Source organism: Felis catus, chromosome D3 (assembly GCF_018350175.1).
Source record: "Felis catus isolate Fca126 chromosome D3, F.catus_Fca126_mat1.0, whole genome shotgun sequence".
Taxonomy (NCBI): domain Eukaryota; kingdom Metazoa; phylum Chordata; class Mammalia; order Carnivora; family Felidae; genus Felis; species Felis catus.
Window position 1 is genome coordinate 19,095,529 of NC_058379.1, and position 15,142 is coordinate 19,110,670.

Genomic DNA, 15,142 nt, shown 5'->3' on the forward strand with positions numbered 1-15,142 from the left:
CCTACCCCAAGAGCCAATTGTTAACCATTTACCAGAACACCACCATTTGGGGAAACCCCACAAGGTTGACCGTGGAGATTGGTGCCTTTGGTGAGTGGCTCAGCAGCCTTCTGGGACGGGTAGGACTCAGCAAGGTCACAGTGGCTGTGCTCATGTCGTCTCCTCTGCAGGGCAGTCACCAGGACACTCACCCTGGGGAGGCCCCGCCATGTTGGCGCTGGTGTGGATTCATGCTGCTGCCCTCTCTCCCTCCTTTGTTCCCCTCAGAGCGCAGCCAGGATAGCACGGCAGTGGCGCTCTCGGACTCCAGCTCGACACAGGACTTCTTTAATGAGCCTGCCAGCTCATTGGAGGGCTCTCGGAAACTCTATGTGGAGAAGAAGCTGCCTGTTCCCAGTATCCAAGTGGGCCCGACTGGTAAAGACCTTCAGGGGCCCACAGAGGAAAGAGGTATGAAGACCTAGCTTGGTGTGTTTAGAACTGCTCCGGTGAAATGGCCTGTGACAGTCTGGGCAGTCTGAAGAAGCTGGGCTCCCGAGTGGCCCAGGTCCTGTCTGGCTCCTGTCCTCACACCTCCACCTGCTGCTCTGGGGCCTCAGTTGGGCAAGTCGCTCACCTCCCTGGGCCTCTGCACTCCCTGTAGGGTGGGAGGGAGCCCAAGGCCTGCGCCCGGAGTTGTGAGGATTAAGGGAGGTGGCTCAGGAAGGCATTCACACCGTGTCTGGCACACAGTGTGTTCTCAGTGACACCTGTCGTTGTTGTTATGACCCCGCCGTGGCCATATGGGAAAACCACATCCATGACATGAGCGCCCTGGATTTTTTTCTTAAATACCTAGTTATTAAAAAAAATCTTTGAATCCTAAATGTCACCAATGTGTTTTCTTTTTAGTGTGAATCATACCAGGCCTCTAGGAAAAAGTGCCTCCCTTTTCAGTCAGGAGGCCCTGATCTAACCCCATGCCTGGCTCTTGTGGGGTCCCCAGGCTCCCTTTGTGGAAACCAGTGGGCAGAGCCCCACACCCAGCTCGCAGGAGAGTGCTGGCAGGCTGGATATCTGCGGCACCCCTCTGGGGCTGCGGCTGGGCAGCTGGCCCTGGGTTTTGAGAGCTCTCCCACCCGGACCAGGACTTGCTAAACAATAACAACCACAACAACCCAGACCTATGCTCAGCGGCCCTGTGCCAGGTGCTATTTTTTGTCCTCCCAACCACCCTAGGAAACAGCCCCGCAGTTCTTCCCATGTTACAGGTGAGACCTGAGATTCAGAGAGGGTTGGGAATTTATCCAGAGTTAGTTCGCACCCTTAACCTCTGCCCCATGCTCCCTCTCTGGGTGGGCTGGGAGGGGCAGGTAGGATTGGCGATGACCTCCCCTAGGACGTGTTTTTACAGGTCCTGGATGGGAGAGTCTAGGTTCAGGAGTTCACGTGTAGACGTGGCCCCTTCGTGCTGGGGATGGCCTGTCCTAGCTCTGTGTTCCTCACCAGCCTCCCCTAGCTGGCCTTAGCACGTGGTGAGGCTGCATGCCCTGCAGGTTGGCAAAAGTGCCCCCATTAGGGTCAGGTAAGAGGACACAGAAAGTGAGACCAGTGTCCCACTCTCTCACTAGGCACTTACGCTATCTCAAACCGATGTTGACATTCTGCAACTAACATAAACATACCACAGGGAGCTTGAAAGGGGAAGGAACAAGTAACCTATAGTCCCAGCACTCTAATATAGCAACTCTTGTTCATGTCCAGTCTTAAAAATAAGATTACTTTAACTATTGGACAGGTGAGGCCTGTTGTCTGTGCTCCGTGGCCCATTAAGCAGCGAACTGCTGTGGGTGCTGTTGTGTCACCCCGGCCTCTCTCCACCATGTTTGGGGAAGTGGGGGATGCAGGTTGGGGTGCTGAGCTCAGAGAGAGTCAGCCGTGGTCTGACCTAGGCTGTGCAGGGCTTTCCAGACACACGAGGGGCATCCCACTCCTTCCCTCCTTCCATTCAGAGCCAATGGTTTAAGCAGACAGTGTAGGGGCTCACCACTGGTAAAGAAAGTTTGAGGGGCTCCTGGGTGGCTCAGTCAATTAAGTGTTGACTCTTGATTTCAGTTCAGATCATGATCTCACAGTTTGTGCGATCGAGCCCTGTGTCAGGCTCTGCTGTCAGCACAGAACCTGCTTGGGATACTCTCTTTCCCCCTCTCTTTCTCAAAATAAATAAATGCTTTCTCTCTCAAAATAAATAAATAAAACATTTTACCAAAAAGTAAAAAGGAAGTTCAAGTAGAACCATAGTCATGGCAGTACCTCGTAGGCTTGAAGGGAAGCATCTTCTGTGGATACATCTCTCCACTCTAAGCCCAGCTTTTCCTGGTAACCGCAGTGAAGTTGGTGAACTTCCTGTTGGAAATTGGTGAACTTCCTGTTGGAGAGTTGGTACAGCAGAGAATGTGTTCTGAGCCCGTGCGAGGCAGACAGCATAGGGAGCAGTGCGCCTTCTCCAGGCCTGGCCCTGGTTAGTGGTGGTCTGACACACTCTCCTCTGGGCTCCCAGTGGGCAGGAGCTCTGGCCACCAGGGCTCCCATGGTTTTTGGCGCCCTGCAGAGAGCCAGGATATGGTTCTGGGCCAGGGCTGGGTGTGTGCCCCTGGTGTGCTCCATACCCCAGCTCTTCAGGTGCACCCTCACGGACGGCCTTGCCCCCAGCCTGCTGCTTCTCTCACGGTCAGTGTCCCAGAGCTCACTCGCAAATTTCGTGGGAGTTGTTTGACAGCAGGGCACAATGGAGCCCAAGTCTGTGCCAGGCCCTGGGTGCTGAGCCGAAGCAAGAATGGTTCTGACATTCATACCCCTCCTGATGCCCAGGTGCCCTCCCTCCCGTGGCATCCAGCAGATGCCTCTTGACTTCTCCATTCTGCTTTGTGTCAGGGTGCCTCCAGGAAGGAGGTTTCCCCACAAATGACTCTCCAGCTAGTTGAAGCTCACCTTAGGAGTCAGAGCTTCAAACAATGTCTAAAGTGAATGGAGCAACAGTAAAGGTTTATTTTGTTTTTATTTTATTTTATTTTATTTTATTTTATTTTATTTTATTTTATTTTATTTTATTTTAGAGAGAGAGAGAGCACGTGAGTCAGGGAGAGGGGCAGAGGGAGAGAGAGCCTGACCTGGGGCTTGATCCCATGACTCTGGGATCATGGCCTAAGCTGAAATCAAGAGTCAGACGCTCAACTGACTAAGCCACCCAGACCCAGACTAAGTCTGAAGGTTTTTTTTTAATAAAGGGAAAAGCTGCCCAAATTTCATTCTCTAAACAGAAGTGAACTCTGTTAATTGAGGGCAGCATAGTTTGTCAACAGCCTATGTGGTCCTGACAGTGGACACGGGTGCCCAGCCCGGGCCCTCCCTGCTACCTGGACCCGGGGCAGGATATGGGCCAAGGGTGCTGGTACAGCTGCCAGCCACTTTGTTCAGGGACCACCATCCCATGGCTGCACCTGCCTCTTCTAGGTCAAGTAGAGGCCTGGTGATGATGCCTGAGTGCCTTGCACAAGGCAGGGGTGGCAGTGGCAGAGTGGGAGGTGGCCTGGTGTGTGCACTCTGGGCATGCTAAGCCAGTCCTCATTGCCAGCAGCAGCACCAGAGTGGCCAGAGCATTGCCTTGCTTGCTTTTTATCTTTAGGACGAAGTCTCCTCACTTTTATGCTGCCAGGGTTAGGACTAGGCATCCTAGCTGGGAAGCACTGTGTGGGCTTATTGACGTTTCTGACTTCCCCCCTTTCTTCCACTAATGTGACCTGTGAGGCTCTTTCAGCCGTGGAGTGGACACTGTGTGTGAGGCACATCACCCATGTCTCCTGCACCTCTTCAGGCCACCCAGATCCCTGAGTAGCTAGGTTTTTCATTCACTCTGGCATCACTACTTTTTTTCCCTTTTTTAATGTGTTTTCAGACATGCCTTCTGACCTCTCTTTGGATAAATTCTTGACCCTGTGCTCACTTTCCATAGGAGATGTGTTCCTGTGTGTCTTTGTGTGTGAGCACACACTTAGCACCTTATCTGAGCCCTTGGGAGGTCTTTATCTTCATCCTATTTCCCCATCTCCCTTATGCCTAGCACAGGGCTGGGCCCAGAGTCGTTGAGAACGTGTTTGCTGAGCCACATTTGAAATGTGTCCCTTGAATTGAACACTAGAAATCAGGCACATTTGTAAGGCAGTGGTGTCCCCGTAAGATGCCAGCCCTGAGCAGACTCCTAGTTGCTGTCATTGTGCTCTGAGTGGGGTGCCTGTGGGACCTAAGTGGTTTCCTGAGCTCCCCTGAGAAGAGAGCACAGTGTCAAGATCAGATGTGACCTGCTTTTCAGTCATTCATTCGGCTTCAAACTAGACCCTGTGCTAGCTAGGCTCTGGGCAGTGGGGGAGGGGGAGACACCCATGCATAAATGCAGTGGGATCGGTGACATCAGAGAGGTGGGCACACAAGGCACTCTGAAAACCCCACCTTGGGGCCCAGGAGGCCTGCAGGAGAAGGTGACAGTGAGTGGAGTCCTGAAGGATGAGAGCGAGTGGGTGAGGCAGGGGAGGGTGTGCAGACGGTGAGTCCAAAAGGAACAACAGTGTTCCCAATGGGAACAACCATGTTCCCAATGGTTGGTTTCAAGGTGTGAGGCCCAGAGGGTAGGTAGGAGGGATGACAGGACTGACAGGAGGTAGCCTTGCGCGCTGTGATGAGCAGCTTGGCTCTGTCTTGCTCAGATTCTTTCCTTAGCAAAAAGAACTCGATGTGCACCTGCTGTCTTTTTGCTTAAACCTGATGATGGTTTTGCTTAGGGGAACTTGGGACCTTAGTCCTTGACCACTCTTCCCTACCGCAGCAGGCCCCAGCCTCCTTTTGGCTGCCACTACAGTTGGAAAAGGTTGACAGGCTGAGGACAGGAAGGAGCTCAGCCCACAGTGGCTGACAGGCTTCAGCATTAGTGCTGGGCTACTTCTCTGGCCTCCTCCAGGCAGGCCTTGCCAAACTCCTGGGTGCCTGACAGGCCACCTTCCCCTCACTGCTTGCCCCCATCCTCTTCCTTCAATCCTTCCCTCCTGGGCCAGTCTCCTTCTCCTGCAGCCCCTGCCACCCAGCTTGGGCTCTCCTGTGTGTGAGCTCTTGGTTCACGCACAGTAGCAGCAGCAGCTCTGGAGAAGGATGTCGGGTAGGCTGTGGGCAGAGGTGCTAAGCGGCAGAGCAGGTGCAGTTCTTTGTGCGCCTTTCCTGGCTGTTTTATTCCATGGTTGTGGCAGCCACACCTTCCTTCTGTGGACTGCTTCCCCATGCACCTGCATAGGCCTAGGAGGCGGGACAGCCTTGTGCTGCCATTCAGCGGGGGGACTCAGAGCCCCGCTTGCCACCCCCACCGTCTGCAGCTTCGGGGCCCCTCTGCTGCATGCCAGCTGGGACATCCTGTTTCACAGGGGAGGAGAGTGGGAGGCTATGGAGGCCTCAGCCAGCAGGGGCAGAGCCAGCACCAGGCCCCATGCCTCCTACTGGGTCTGTTGGGTCCAGCAGCTGCGTAGCAAGGGCACAGACTTAGCTGTGCCTTTCACCTCAGTAAGATTACTCCTTACTCCTGCGGGGGCAGGGATTAAAACTGAGGTGACTTTCTTTTTCTTCTCACCCACAGGGAAAACTGAGGAGTCCTTGGAGAGCACGGAAGGCTTCCGGGCCACAGAGCAAGGCAGCCAGAAGCCTGCTGCAGACCCCCCGGCCTCTGCCTGCATTGCTGCCAAACCCCCAGCATCTGCACCTGCCCTGTGGGACGGGAGGAAGAGAGCGGACACCCTGGGGGAGCCCGCAGCCTTTCCCCAGGGGCTGCCGGCTGGGGCAGAAGAGCAGCGCCAGTTCCTCACCGAGCAGTGCATCGCCTCCTTCCGCCTGTGCCTCAGCCGCTTCCCCCAGCACTATAAGAGCCTCTATCGACTGGCCTTCCTCTACACCTACAGCAAGACCCACCGGGTGAGCGAGCTGCCAGCCCATGGGGGGCAGGAGAGGGGTTTGATCTTCCCAGGGCCCAGGAGCATCTCTTGAGTGTCGGTGGGCAGAACAAACCCAGGTGGGAGCTGCCAAAGGTCTTGGGTAGCGGTGCATGGGAGGGGTGGGACAGGAGAGATGCGGGAGGTGAGTCCACACAAGAGTGGTCCAGCTTTCCAGGTGAGAGTTGGTGAGGACCACAGGTCACAGGAGGGATCAAGGGAGGAGCGGGTATAGGGGCTGCTCCCAAAGCAAGATCACAGGCTCAGGTACTGCTGCGGGCTGAAGGGTGAGGGCCTACAGGCTCATCAGCTCTTGCCTGTGAGGGCCAGTGTGGCGACTCTTACTCCACTGTCCGGCTTCCTCTCCACTTCTGTTCACCTGTCCTCCTCAGCATGGCCCCACAGGCATATCCCCAGATGCCCTATAGAGATCCCCCTCCTCTCTGGCCCAGGGCTTTGCTGCAGGCTCTGTCCCCTCTGGCCGCATCTTGCGGAGAGGCCTCCTCACCATCATCCTGCCCCTGGGCTCTCCTCTCCAGTACAGCTGCCAGAACCATCTTCACAGCCTCTGCTGCATGGGGGTTGGGTGCCGACAGCCTCCTCCAGCTCTTTTTGGAAAGCAGATGATGTAGCGACTCTTAACAGCTGTGCCCCAGGCTTAAGCTCTCTCAGGGACTTCCCAGCCAGACGGCTTCTGCTGGCAGGTAGCATCTGTGCAGGGAGTGTGGCATGTGTGTTCTTTCACTCTTCACTTACCCAGGAGGCACTGGAGACAGTGTCCTGGTCGTGGTGCCTGCCCCCATGGAGGTACATTCTAAGGGACAGGCAGATTGTAAAACACGGAAACAAGCAAATAAAGCTAGTCCCATTGTGACACATGCTAAAGAGAAGATAATGGGATACACACAGGAGTGGGGGTGCTGCTCTGGCACCATGAAGGCACCCATTAATCTGAAACCTGTAGGGTGGCTGTGGCAGAGTGGGGAACAGTGGCAGTTTGGAGGACAGGGAGAGAGCCCAGATCAGGCAGATTGCCTGAGCATGTGGCAGTGTTGGGTGAGCCAAACTGGTGTAGGCAAGGGCCAGAGAGGGCCAGGGTGGTGGGGTTAAGTAGGGGCAGCCTTTGGAGTCTGTCTGTGGTCTCTGTTTTCATCTGGCTCCCTTACTCAGTCAGGTCCTGGCTCAGAAACATCTTCCTCCCAGAGGCCCTCTGCCGGCCCCTTCTCACCAGCCTCTGTGGGACCTTTGAAGAACCAGGAAGGACAATTGGCCAGAGAGATGGATCTTGGCTTGGCAATGGTTACATGACAGGAAGTTGTTACTTGATAGAATTCTGTTTGGGGGCTAGGCACAGGTAGGTGCCCTGTCACAGTTGTATCTGCCCAAAATGCTCACAGGGTTTGGTTGGTTTTTGTCAGAGCAGAACAGGGGGAGCTGGTGTTGGCAGGCTTGGTGAAGGAAGGGGTCTCACTCTGAGCATTGTCTCTCCTTCAGAGCATCTGACTTTTCTGGCTGCAACTGCCATGCCTCAGCCTGGGTCCCTCCCTGCACAGCCTGTATTTTGCAGTGGACCTTACCTCTAGTGCCCTAGGCCTTCTGAACCCAGGCAGGCAGACCTGGGTTTTAATAAAACCTCCTCTGCAGCAATCTTCAGGGGTGGCTGACACTGCCCCTGCCCCCTACCATGTTCCGGTGCTGCTTTGGGAACTTTCCTTCTTTTCCTCTTTTGGGAGCAGCAGAGCCCAGTGCAGGAACTCTCATGAGTCTCAGTTGGAAGGGACACTGGCAGCCATCATCTGGATCTCCCCCACCTGGGGCATCCCCCTCTTCAGATGCTCCCCCAAGCAGTTGTGCAGCCCTTGCCAGCTGGGGTCAGCTCTCAGCAGGACTTGGAGTTTCCCAGGGTGAGCCAAATCTTCCCCACACGGTAGCAGGTGGCCTTCTCCAGAAGCCGATGCCATGACAGAATTTGGAGTGCAAGATGCCTATTAGGGACCAGCCACTGTGGGAAGGAGGGGAAGATGTGGGGTTGGATGGAGAGAGATTTGAGGGAGAGCCCCATTAAATGGCTTTAGTCTGAGTGCAAAGGACCAGTGCATGTAAAGGGCCCCACCCGGTACCAAGCATAGTGCTATTTTCACAACCTGTCCCCTTGCTGGGTGAGTTTTTTAAAAGTAGAAAGCAGCATCTATGTCAAAAACATTAGAGAGGGGATAGCCACAGCTCTGCTAGCCTAAAACAAAAGCCATTTTGTGTGTTATTTCCCAGCTCTCGGGCACACACACCATTGACTGTCACTTCTGAGGCTCTAAATACTCAGGTCGAGGAGGTGGGGATCTTGTTCTGTCCACTTTCCATCTAGATACCTGGCTCAGGGGTAGTGATAGCCTGGGACTGGCTTGGGTAGTCTCGCCCCAGCCTAGCTGCTCTACTACTTACCCCACCATTAGAGCATCCATGCTCAGTTTGCCATTTTGCTATTTCGTCGAATGTCCCCCAGGTCATTTTGGTCATCCTGATGGTCTACAGGGAGGGTGGATCCCGGTCAATCCAGCCGTCCCTGTTGGTGGGAATGGAGGCTGCCTTGGCTTCCTTCCCAAAAAACCCTGCACAGCCATCAAGCTCTGTTTCTGTCACGGCTCTTCTGTTAGCTGCATTTCCAGGTTGGGTTCCTTGGCTTTCTGAAATGGAATGCTGGTCTTGATTCCGGAAGAGATCCCCTTCCTTACATAGCAATTGTGTGTGGGTGCCAGGTATGCTTCGGGAGCTCTCCAGGCTGCCACACCCTAGGCCCCGGTGCACCCGGGCAGCGCCACTGGCTTCTTTGCTTATTTCACTCAGAGACCTTTGCTGAGCAGCAGGTGTCACCCCAACTTGAATGGTAGGTTGTTAACACCTCACTGCACTGAGAGCCTGAGTTGGGGCTGACCCTGTCTGGGACATGCCATTGTCCTGGGGGCTGGGTATCAGCTTGTCCACAGATCTGGGGGACACAACTGGTGCTCTCACTGACTAATGCAGAACCATTAGCTGACAAGCAGCGACTGCTTTCCAAACACAGCTGTTTGGTAACAAATGCTTCCTGCTGTATATATTTAACAGCAACACATTTCTTCATAAAATCCGCCTGTGGGCTTGGCAGTGGCATTTTCCTATTGCCATCTTCTGGCTCAGTGGCCAACTGGCAGGAACATCCATCATCCCTGCCTTCAGAGAGACTCCGGGGGCTGTGCATATTGACTCTGGATCCCTCAGGTCTTTCAAGTGCCCCCAGCTAAAGCTCTGTTCAGTTCAGAGCCCCCCCGCCCCTTCCCATTCCAGGCCTTTATGGAGAGACTGCCCTCAGGACACAGGGAGCCACTTGCTTAGCTGCTGGCAGCAGAATTTCTGGGGAGGGGGAGCGAATGTGGGCTCGCCTGGGTTCAGATCCTGGCTCTGCAGGGGTGGCTCCTCTCTCGTGATACTTGCACAGAATTATTGTGACAGTGAGGTGGGGGTTTGGGGCCCCATACACTGGCCCTCAGCCAAGATTCCTCCTCTCCCCTGCCATTGGGCCTCTCCCTAGGACTCCAGAGCCCATTTCCTCAATGTCAGCATCTCCCATGGCTCCTGGTCTCTCCACTAGACCTTCTGAGGGCTGAATCCACCCCTCAGGGACCCTTGATGCCTGTTTAAGGCCGCCCTCCTGCCCAAGGCTGGCTTTGTTGGGCACAGGCTAGCCCCTGCACTTCCCAAGGTGGGCCTCCCACTATCCTCCACCGAGGGCCAGGGGCACCTGAGGAAGCAGGACTCCCTAGAGCTCTCCACACCTTAGGGAAGATCACACATGCTGATGGCCATAAGGGCCCTAAGTCTAGCTATTGCATCACTTACAATCACCAAGATTACACTCTTCTCCAGGATTTTGAGTCCTGTGCTGTCAGTCCATGCTTAGAAAAACTTGTGTCCTTGAGTCCACCTGAGCAGCCCAGGGAGGGAAACCACATGGCATTGGGACCTTTCATCCCGAGAGTTCTGAAAGTCACTAATGGGATCCAGAAAGAAGACTGAGGCATGGGTGCCCCTGTCCCAGTTCCCCCTACCTGCTGTCTGTGGCTCAGCTGGGGAACTGAGCCCTTCAGCACCTCCTGCCACAAGTGGTCTAGGAGAGTGGATTATAAGATGGTCCCTAGAGCCATAGTCTTGAAAAAGAACAAACTTGGAGGACTCACACTTCCTGGTTTCAAAACTTACTGCAAATCTATAGTAATCAAAAACTGTGGAATATTATTCAGCCTTAAAAGAAGGAAATTCTGATACATGCTACAATGTGGGTGAACCTTGAGGACACTATGCTCAGTGAAATAAGCCCAGCACAAAAAATCAAACACTAGATGATTCCATATAGTGAGGGATCTAAAGTAGTCAAAATCAGAGAGACAGAAAGTGCAGTGGTAGTTGCCAGGGGTTAGGGGAGAGAATGGGAATTGTTTAATCAGTATAGAGTTTCAGTTTGATAAAATGAAAAAGTTCTAGAGATTTGTTGCACAGCATTGTGAATATATTTAACACTATTTAACTGTACACTTTAAAATGGGCAAGATGAGGGACACCTGGGTGGCTCAGTCGGTTGAGCCTCCGACTTCGGCTCAGGTCGTGATCTTGCGGTTCATGGGTTTGAGCCCCGCGTCGGGCTCTGTGCTGATAGCTCAGAGCCTAGAGCCTGCTTTGGATTCTGTGTCTCCCTCTCTTTCTCTGCCCCTCCCCTGCTCATGCTCTGTCTGTCTGTCTCTCTCAGAAATGAATAAACTTAATAATAAATGAATAAATAAATAAAATGGGTAAGAAGATAAATTTTAGGTGTTTTGTGCCACAATTGTAAATAAACAGTGTGGGGGTGCCTGAGTGGCACAGTCGGTTTAGCATCTGACTCTTGGTTTCCGCTAAGGTCATGATCTTGTGGTTTCGTGGGTTTGAGCCCTGCATCGGGCTCTGTGCTGGCAATGCAGAACCTGCTTGAAATTCTCTCTCTCCCTCTCTCTCTAGCCCTCCCCCACTTGTGCTGTCTCTGTCTCTCTCAAAATAAATAGAAAAATTTTAAAAAATAAACAGCGTGGTACTAGTTTAAGCATAGATGTATAGATCAACGGAATAGAACTGGGAGCCCAGAAACAAAGGCATACATCTATGGTCAATTGATTTTTGACAGGGGTGCCAAGATACTTCAGTGGAGGAAAGGACAGTCTTCTTAACAAATGGTGCTGGGATAATTGGATATCCACATGCAAAAGAATGACGTTGGACTCCTGCTTCGCACCATGTTCAAAAATGAACTCAAAATGTATCAGAGAGCTAAGCTTCAGAGCTAAAAGCTATAAGACTCTTAGAAGAAAACATAGATGTCAATCTTCATGACCTTGGACTAGGCACAGGTGACAAATAACAAATAAATAATACAGTAGTAACAATAATAAACAGGACACCATCAAAATTAAAAGCTCGTGCTTCAAAGGACATTACTGAAACGAAGATGGTCCACAGAAAGGGAGAAATATTTATAGGACACATGCAGGCACACCTCGTTGTACTGTGCTTCACTTGACTGCACTTTGCAGATACTGTGTTTTTTACACATTGAAGGTTTGTGACAACCTTGTGTTGGGCAAGTCTTTTGGCACTGTTCTGGCAGCATTTGGTCACTTTGTGTCTCTGTGTCACATTTTGGTGATTCTCCCAAAAATTCATACTTTTTTCGTTATTATTATAGTGATCTGTGATCAATTATTATGACTTGCCGAAAGCTCAGTTGGTGGTTAGCAATTTTTAGCAATAAAGTATTTTTAAATTAAGATATATGCGTTGGGTTTTTTTAGACATAATGTTGTTGACACGTAATAGACTATAGTATAGCATAAACATGAATCTTATATGCACTGGGAAACCAAAAAGTTCATTTGACTCACTTTATTTTGATATTCACTTTATTGTGACTCGAACTGAATCCACAATATCTCTGAGTATGCTTATATGTGGTAAGGGACTTGTACCTAGAATATATTAAAAAAAAAAACCAAAACCTTACAACTAAATAATTAAAAGCCAACCCAATGTAAAAGTAGGCAAAGGATCTGAATAGACATTTCTGCAAAGAAGATATACAAATAAATGGCAAATAAGCACAGGAAAGATGCTCAGTACCATTAGCCATTAGGGAAATGTCAATCCAAACCACGTTGAGATACCACTTCACACCTGCTAGGCTGGCAGCCTCTCCTGCTGGGGGTCTGGGGGTGCAGGAGCAGTCACTGCCCTGCTGGCAGTTCTGGGGGGGGGGGGGGGACAAGGGAGTTGGGCACCAGGACTGTGTCTCCTGTATAGAGACCAGAGTTTGTGAACTGGTGGTGCTTTCCAGGGCTGGTTTCCTCTGTGAAGGGGCCTCTTGTTTGGGTTACTGCCTCGCCTAAACTTCTTTGTTTTGTGCTTGTCGTTCGGTCTTAACTTGGGGAATGTTCTTCCTGTTCTTTGCTCCTGCGGTCCTCCCAGGTCACTTGGTGTCTTAAGAGAAAGGCTGAGAAGCACACACCAGCGTGGAGTTGAGACAGGCCGGCCCGGGCAGCTCCTCGGTATTGTTTCTCACAGCACCCTGCCCAGCAGGGCGAGCAGGAAACTGAGGCTCAGAGGGGATAGCAGCTTGTCTCAGACCCCTTGGTGAGGATGTTGCAGGGCCTGTACTCTGCCCCGAGGAGTTGGCCAGCTGATGAGGGCCTCAGATCTTTATTCTGCTTCTACTTTCCTTTTGGGAGAGACTGAGGCCTAGCCTAGGTCCTTCACCTGGCCAGGTGCGTGGATGCCCAGCTTCTTGCTAAAGCCACATGGCAGCTGCCTGGCAGCATCAGGCTGAACCAGGAAATGTTTACTAAGAGCCCTTGTGTGACAGGCTGGTGGTTTAGCAGAAGCAAGGCTGTCCTACCAGTCCACTGTGAGAGCGGTGGCCACACAGTAATTGGGCTGCTGCTGGTCAGTGTGGCAGGAGTCAGGTAGTGAGCTGGAGCTGGAAGTGAGGAAGGAGAGGAGAAGGGCCTGTTCTATGGGAGAGGCCACCTTCCTGGGGCTCGGCAGACAGCCAGTTTCTGGGCCCCGGGCTGGGACTCTGCTCATCTGGCCCCAGCACTGCCCGAGTCAAGGCTTGGCCTTCATTCGACCTGTGCGTGACCAAAAGGTTTTCCTCCCACTCTCCTGGACGGGCGTGAGCCTTGCTGGCTCTGCTGTGGGATGAAACCCACCTTTTGCTGTGTGGCTTCACACATAGCAGCCGGAGCAGCTCTCAGATACAGTTAGCACCCTGTTGTCACCAAGAGGTGACACCCAGGTGAGGATTGCTCAGGAACCTGAGGTGTGAGATGGGGAAGGGGCTACTCAGCCTGCTTTGATCATAGGCATGACTCCCAGACCCTATGATTAGAGTGCCTCCCTGTCCCGCCACTTGTCCCCTTGCCAGCATGCATCCTGGAACCTGAGCCACCCCTCCCGAGGGCCAGCTCCCAGAACCTCACTTGTACTCAGCCAGCTAGCCAACTGGCTTCCAGTTTCAGTCCTGTGGACAGGTTTCTTAAGCTGTCAAGTGGAGATGACAGCACCTTGGTTTATAGGTTTTCTTGTGAGGAAAAGTGAGTTAATGCTTTTTTGCCAGCTGGGAAACATATATACCAATGACAAGAGCAGCCTGTCTTGCAAGCCCCACATGCACTCTGCTTTGATGGGAGCAGAGGCCACTCACTCTGAGCAGTGCTCTGTCCCTGTCCCATTGTACTCCCGCAGGCAGCTACACAGCATCGTGGCCAAGCCCTGTTACAGTGCATCCTCCTGATGGCATATGGCGGGATGGTGGCCTGGCCGCTCTGGCCTAGTCATACCTACTTCTCTGGCCCAGAGCCTTTGTGGGGTGAGCCCAGGCCCCAGTGTCTGTTTAGGACTTGTTTGGTTTGAAGCTACCTCCTACCAGAAGAGTCCCAGCAGTACTGCTTCTGCCTGTAATCTCCAGAAAAGTCACTGACATTTGACTTGGGAGTCAGTTTATGCTCTGGTGTGAGCTAGGGCAAGAGTCTGGCCAGCTGGGCCGTGAACCTCTGCCCTCAGCCATCTGTCGTGGGTAGTTTCCCACCCGCCTGTGCCACTGGCACGTGTGGAACCTGCAGAGCCGGCTTAAACAAGAGGGTCCGTGAGGAAGGCTGTGTACTATCTGACTGGGTGGGTGTGAAGGGAGTCCTCCAGGCTGTGACACAGCCGCCCCCGGCGCAGCCTGCGAGATCCTGCTGCATACATGCAACTCAGTGTCCCAGGAACAGGTGGCATTCCCGGCCAGACAGCAGGACCAGGCATGAGGAGGGCATGCCGACCATCCCTTCAGTCCCTGTTCCCTTTCTGTATACGCAAAACGATGCTGTGCCCCAGGCTTCCCACACAGAAGCCCTGGGCTGCCGCAGATCCTGGCCAGCCAGGCTCTTGTTAAGCTTTCTGTGATTTACAAAATGAAACTGAAGATTTTTCTCAACTTTGGGATCTCAATAATGCATTCCAAAGTCTCTGCAACATGGTTTGAAGATTTTGCTGTACCTTTGGGTGTCAGAAGAGAGAGCACCGATGGTCTGCATTAGGCCCACTGCTTTCCTTGTCCTCTCTCAGGAAAGAGGAGGGATCTGGATCCCAACAGTTCGAATGGGTTGAGTACTCCACCAGCAGCATCCGGTACAGATAATACTCAGTTTGGAAAGAAAACAAACTACCACCACCTCATCATCCCGCAGACCACTACGTGGCAGAACTCCTTGTATTTTAGTGTCGTCCCCTCGTTGCCCCCTCGGCATGGTTCCTATGCATCTCTGCGGGTTCATTCATTCAGCAGCTGTCCCCTGTGTTGTCACGTGCCAGGCCCTGTGTGAGGTGCTGGGATACAGTGGTGTACACAGCAAAACCCCTCCCCTCGAGTGCACACAGAGGGAATGGAGAGTAGAGACATGCCTGATGGCGGTTAATGATGTGTCTGGAAGAAAGAGAAAGCTGCTAAGGGGGTGCAGTGGGGGAGTGCGGCTATTTAGGCAGGGAGGTCTGGGAAGGCCTCTCTAAGCACAGACCTGAAGCTGGTGAGGGAACTAGCCAAAGGA

The 15,142-nt window shown here is 52.7% G+C and overlaps 1 protein-coding gene across 8 annotated transcripts in view; it reads left to right on the top strand.

The window, feature by feature from the left end:
* The window catches only part of CABIN1 (calcineurin binding protein 1), a 153,784-nt gene that overhangs the window by 86,267 nt on the left and 52,375 nt on the right, over window positions 1-15,142 (top strand). For 7 of the 8 annotated variants that reach the window (XM_006938636.5, XM_006938634.5, XM_045042108.1 and 4 more), the window contains 2 exons: window positions 268-450; window positions 5,654-5,985. In XM_006938636.5, coding sequence (XP_006938698.4) covers window positions 268-450; window positions 5,654-5,985 — 515 coding nt within the window. The remainder of the gene's footprint in view (window positions 1-267; window positions 451-5,653; window positions 5,986-15,142) is intronic. The other variant, XM_045042110.1, reaches the window with a different exon arrangement.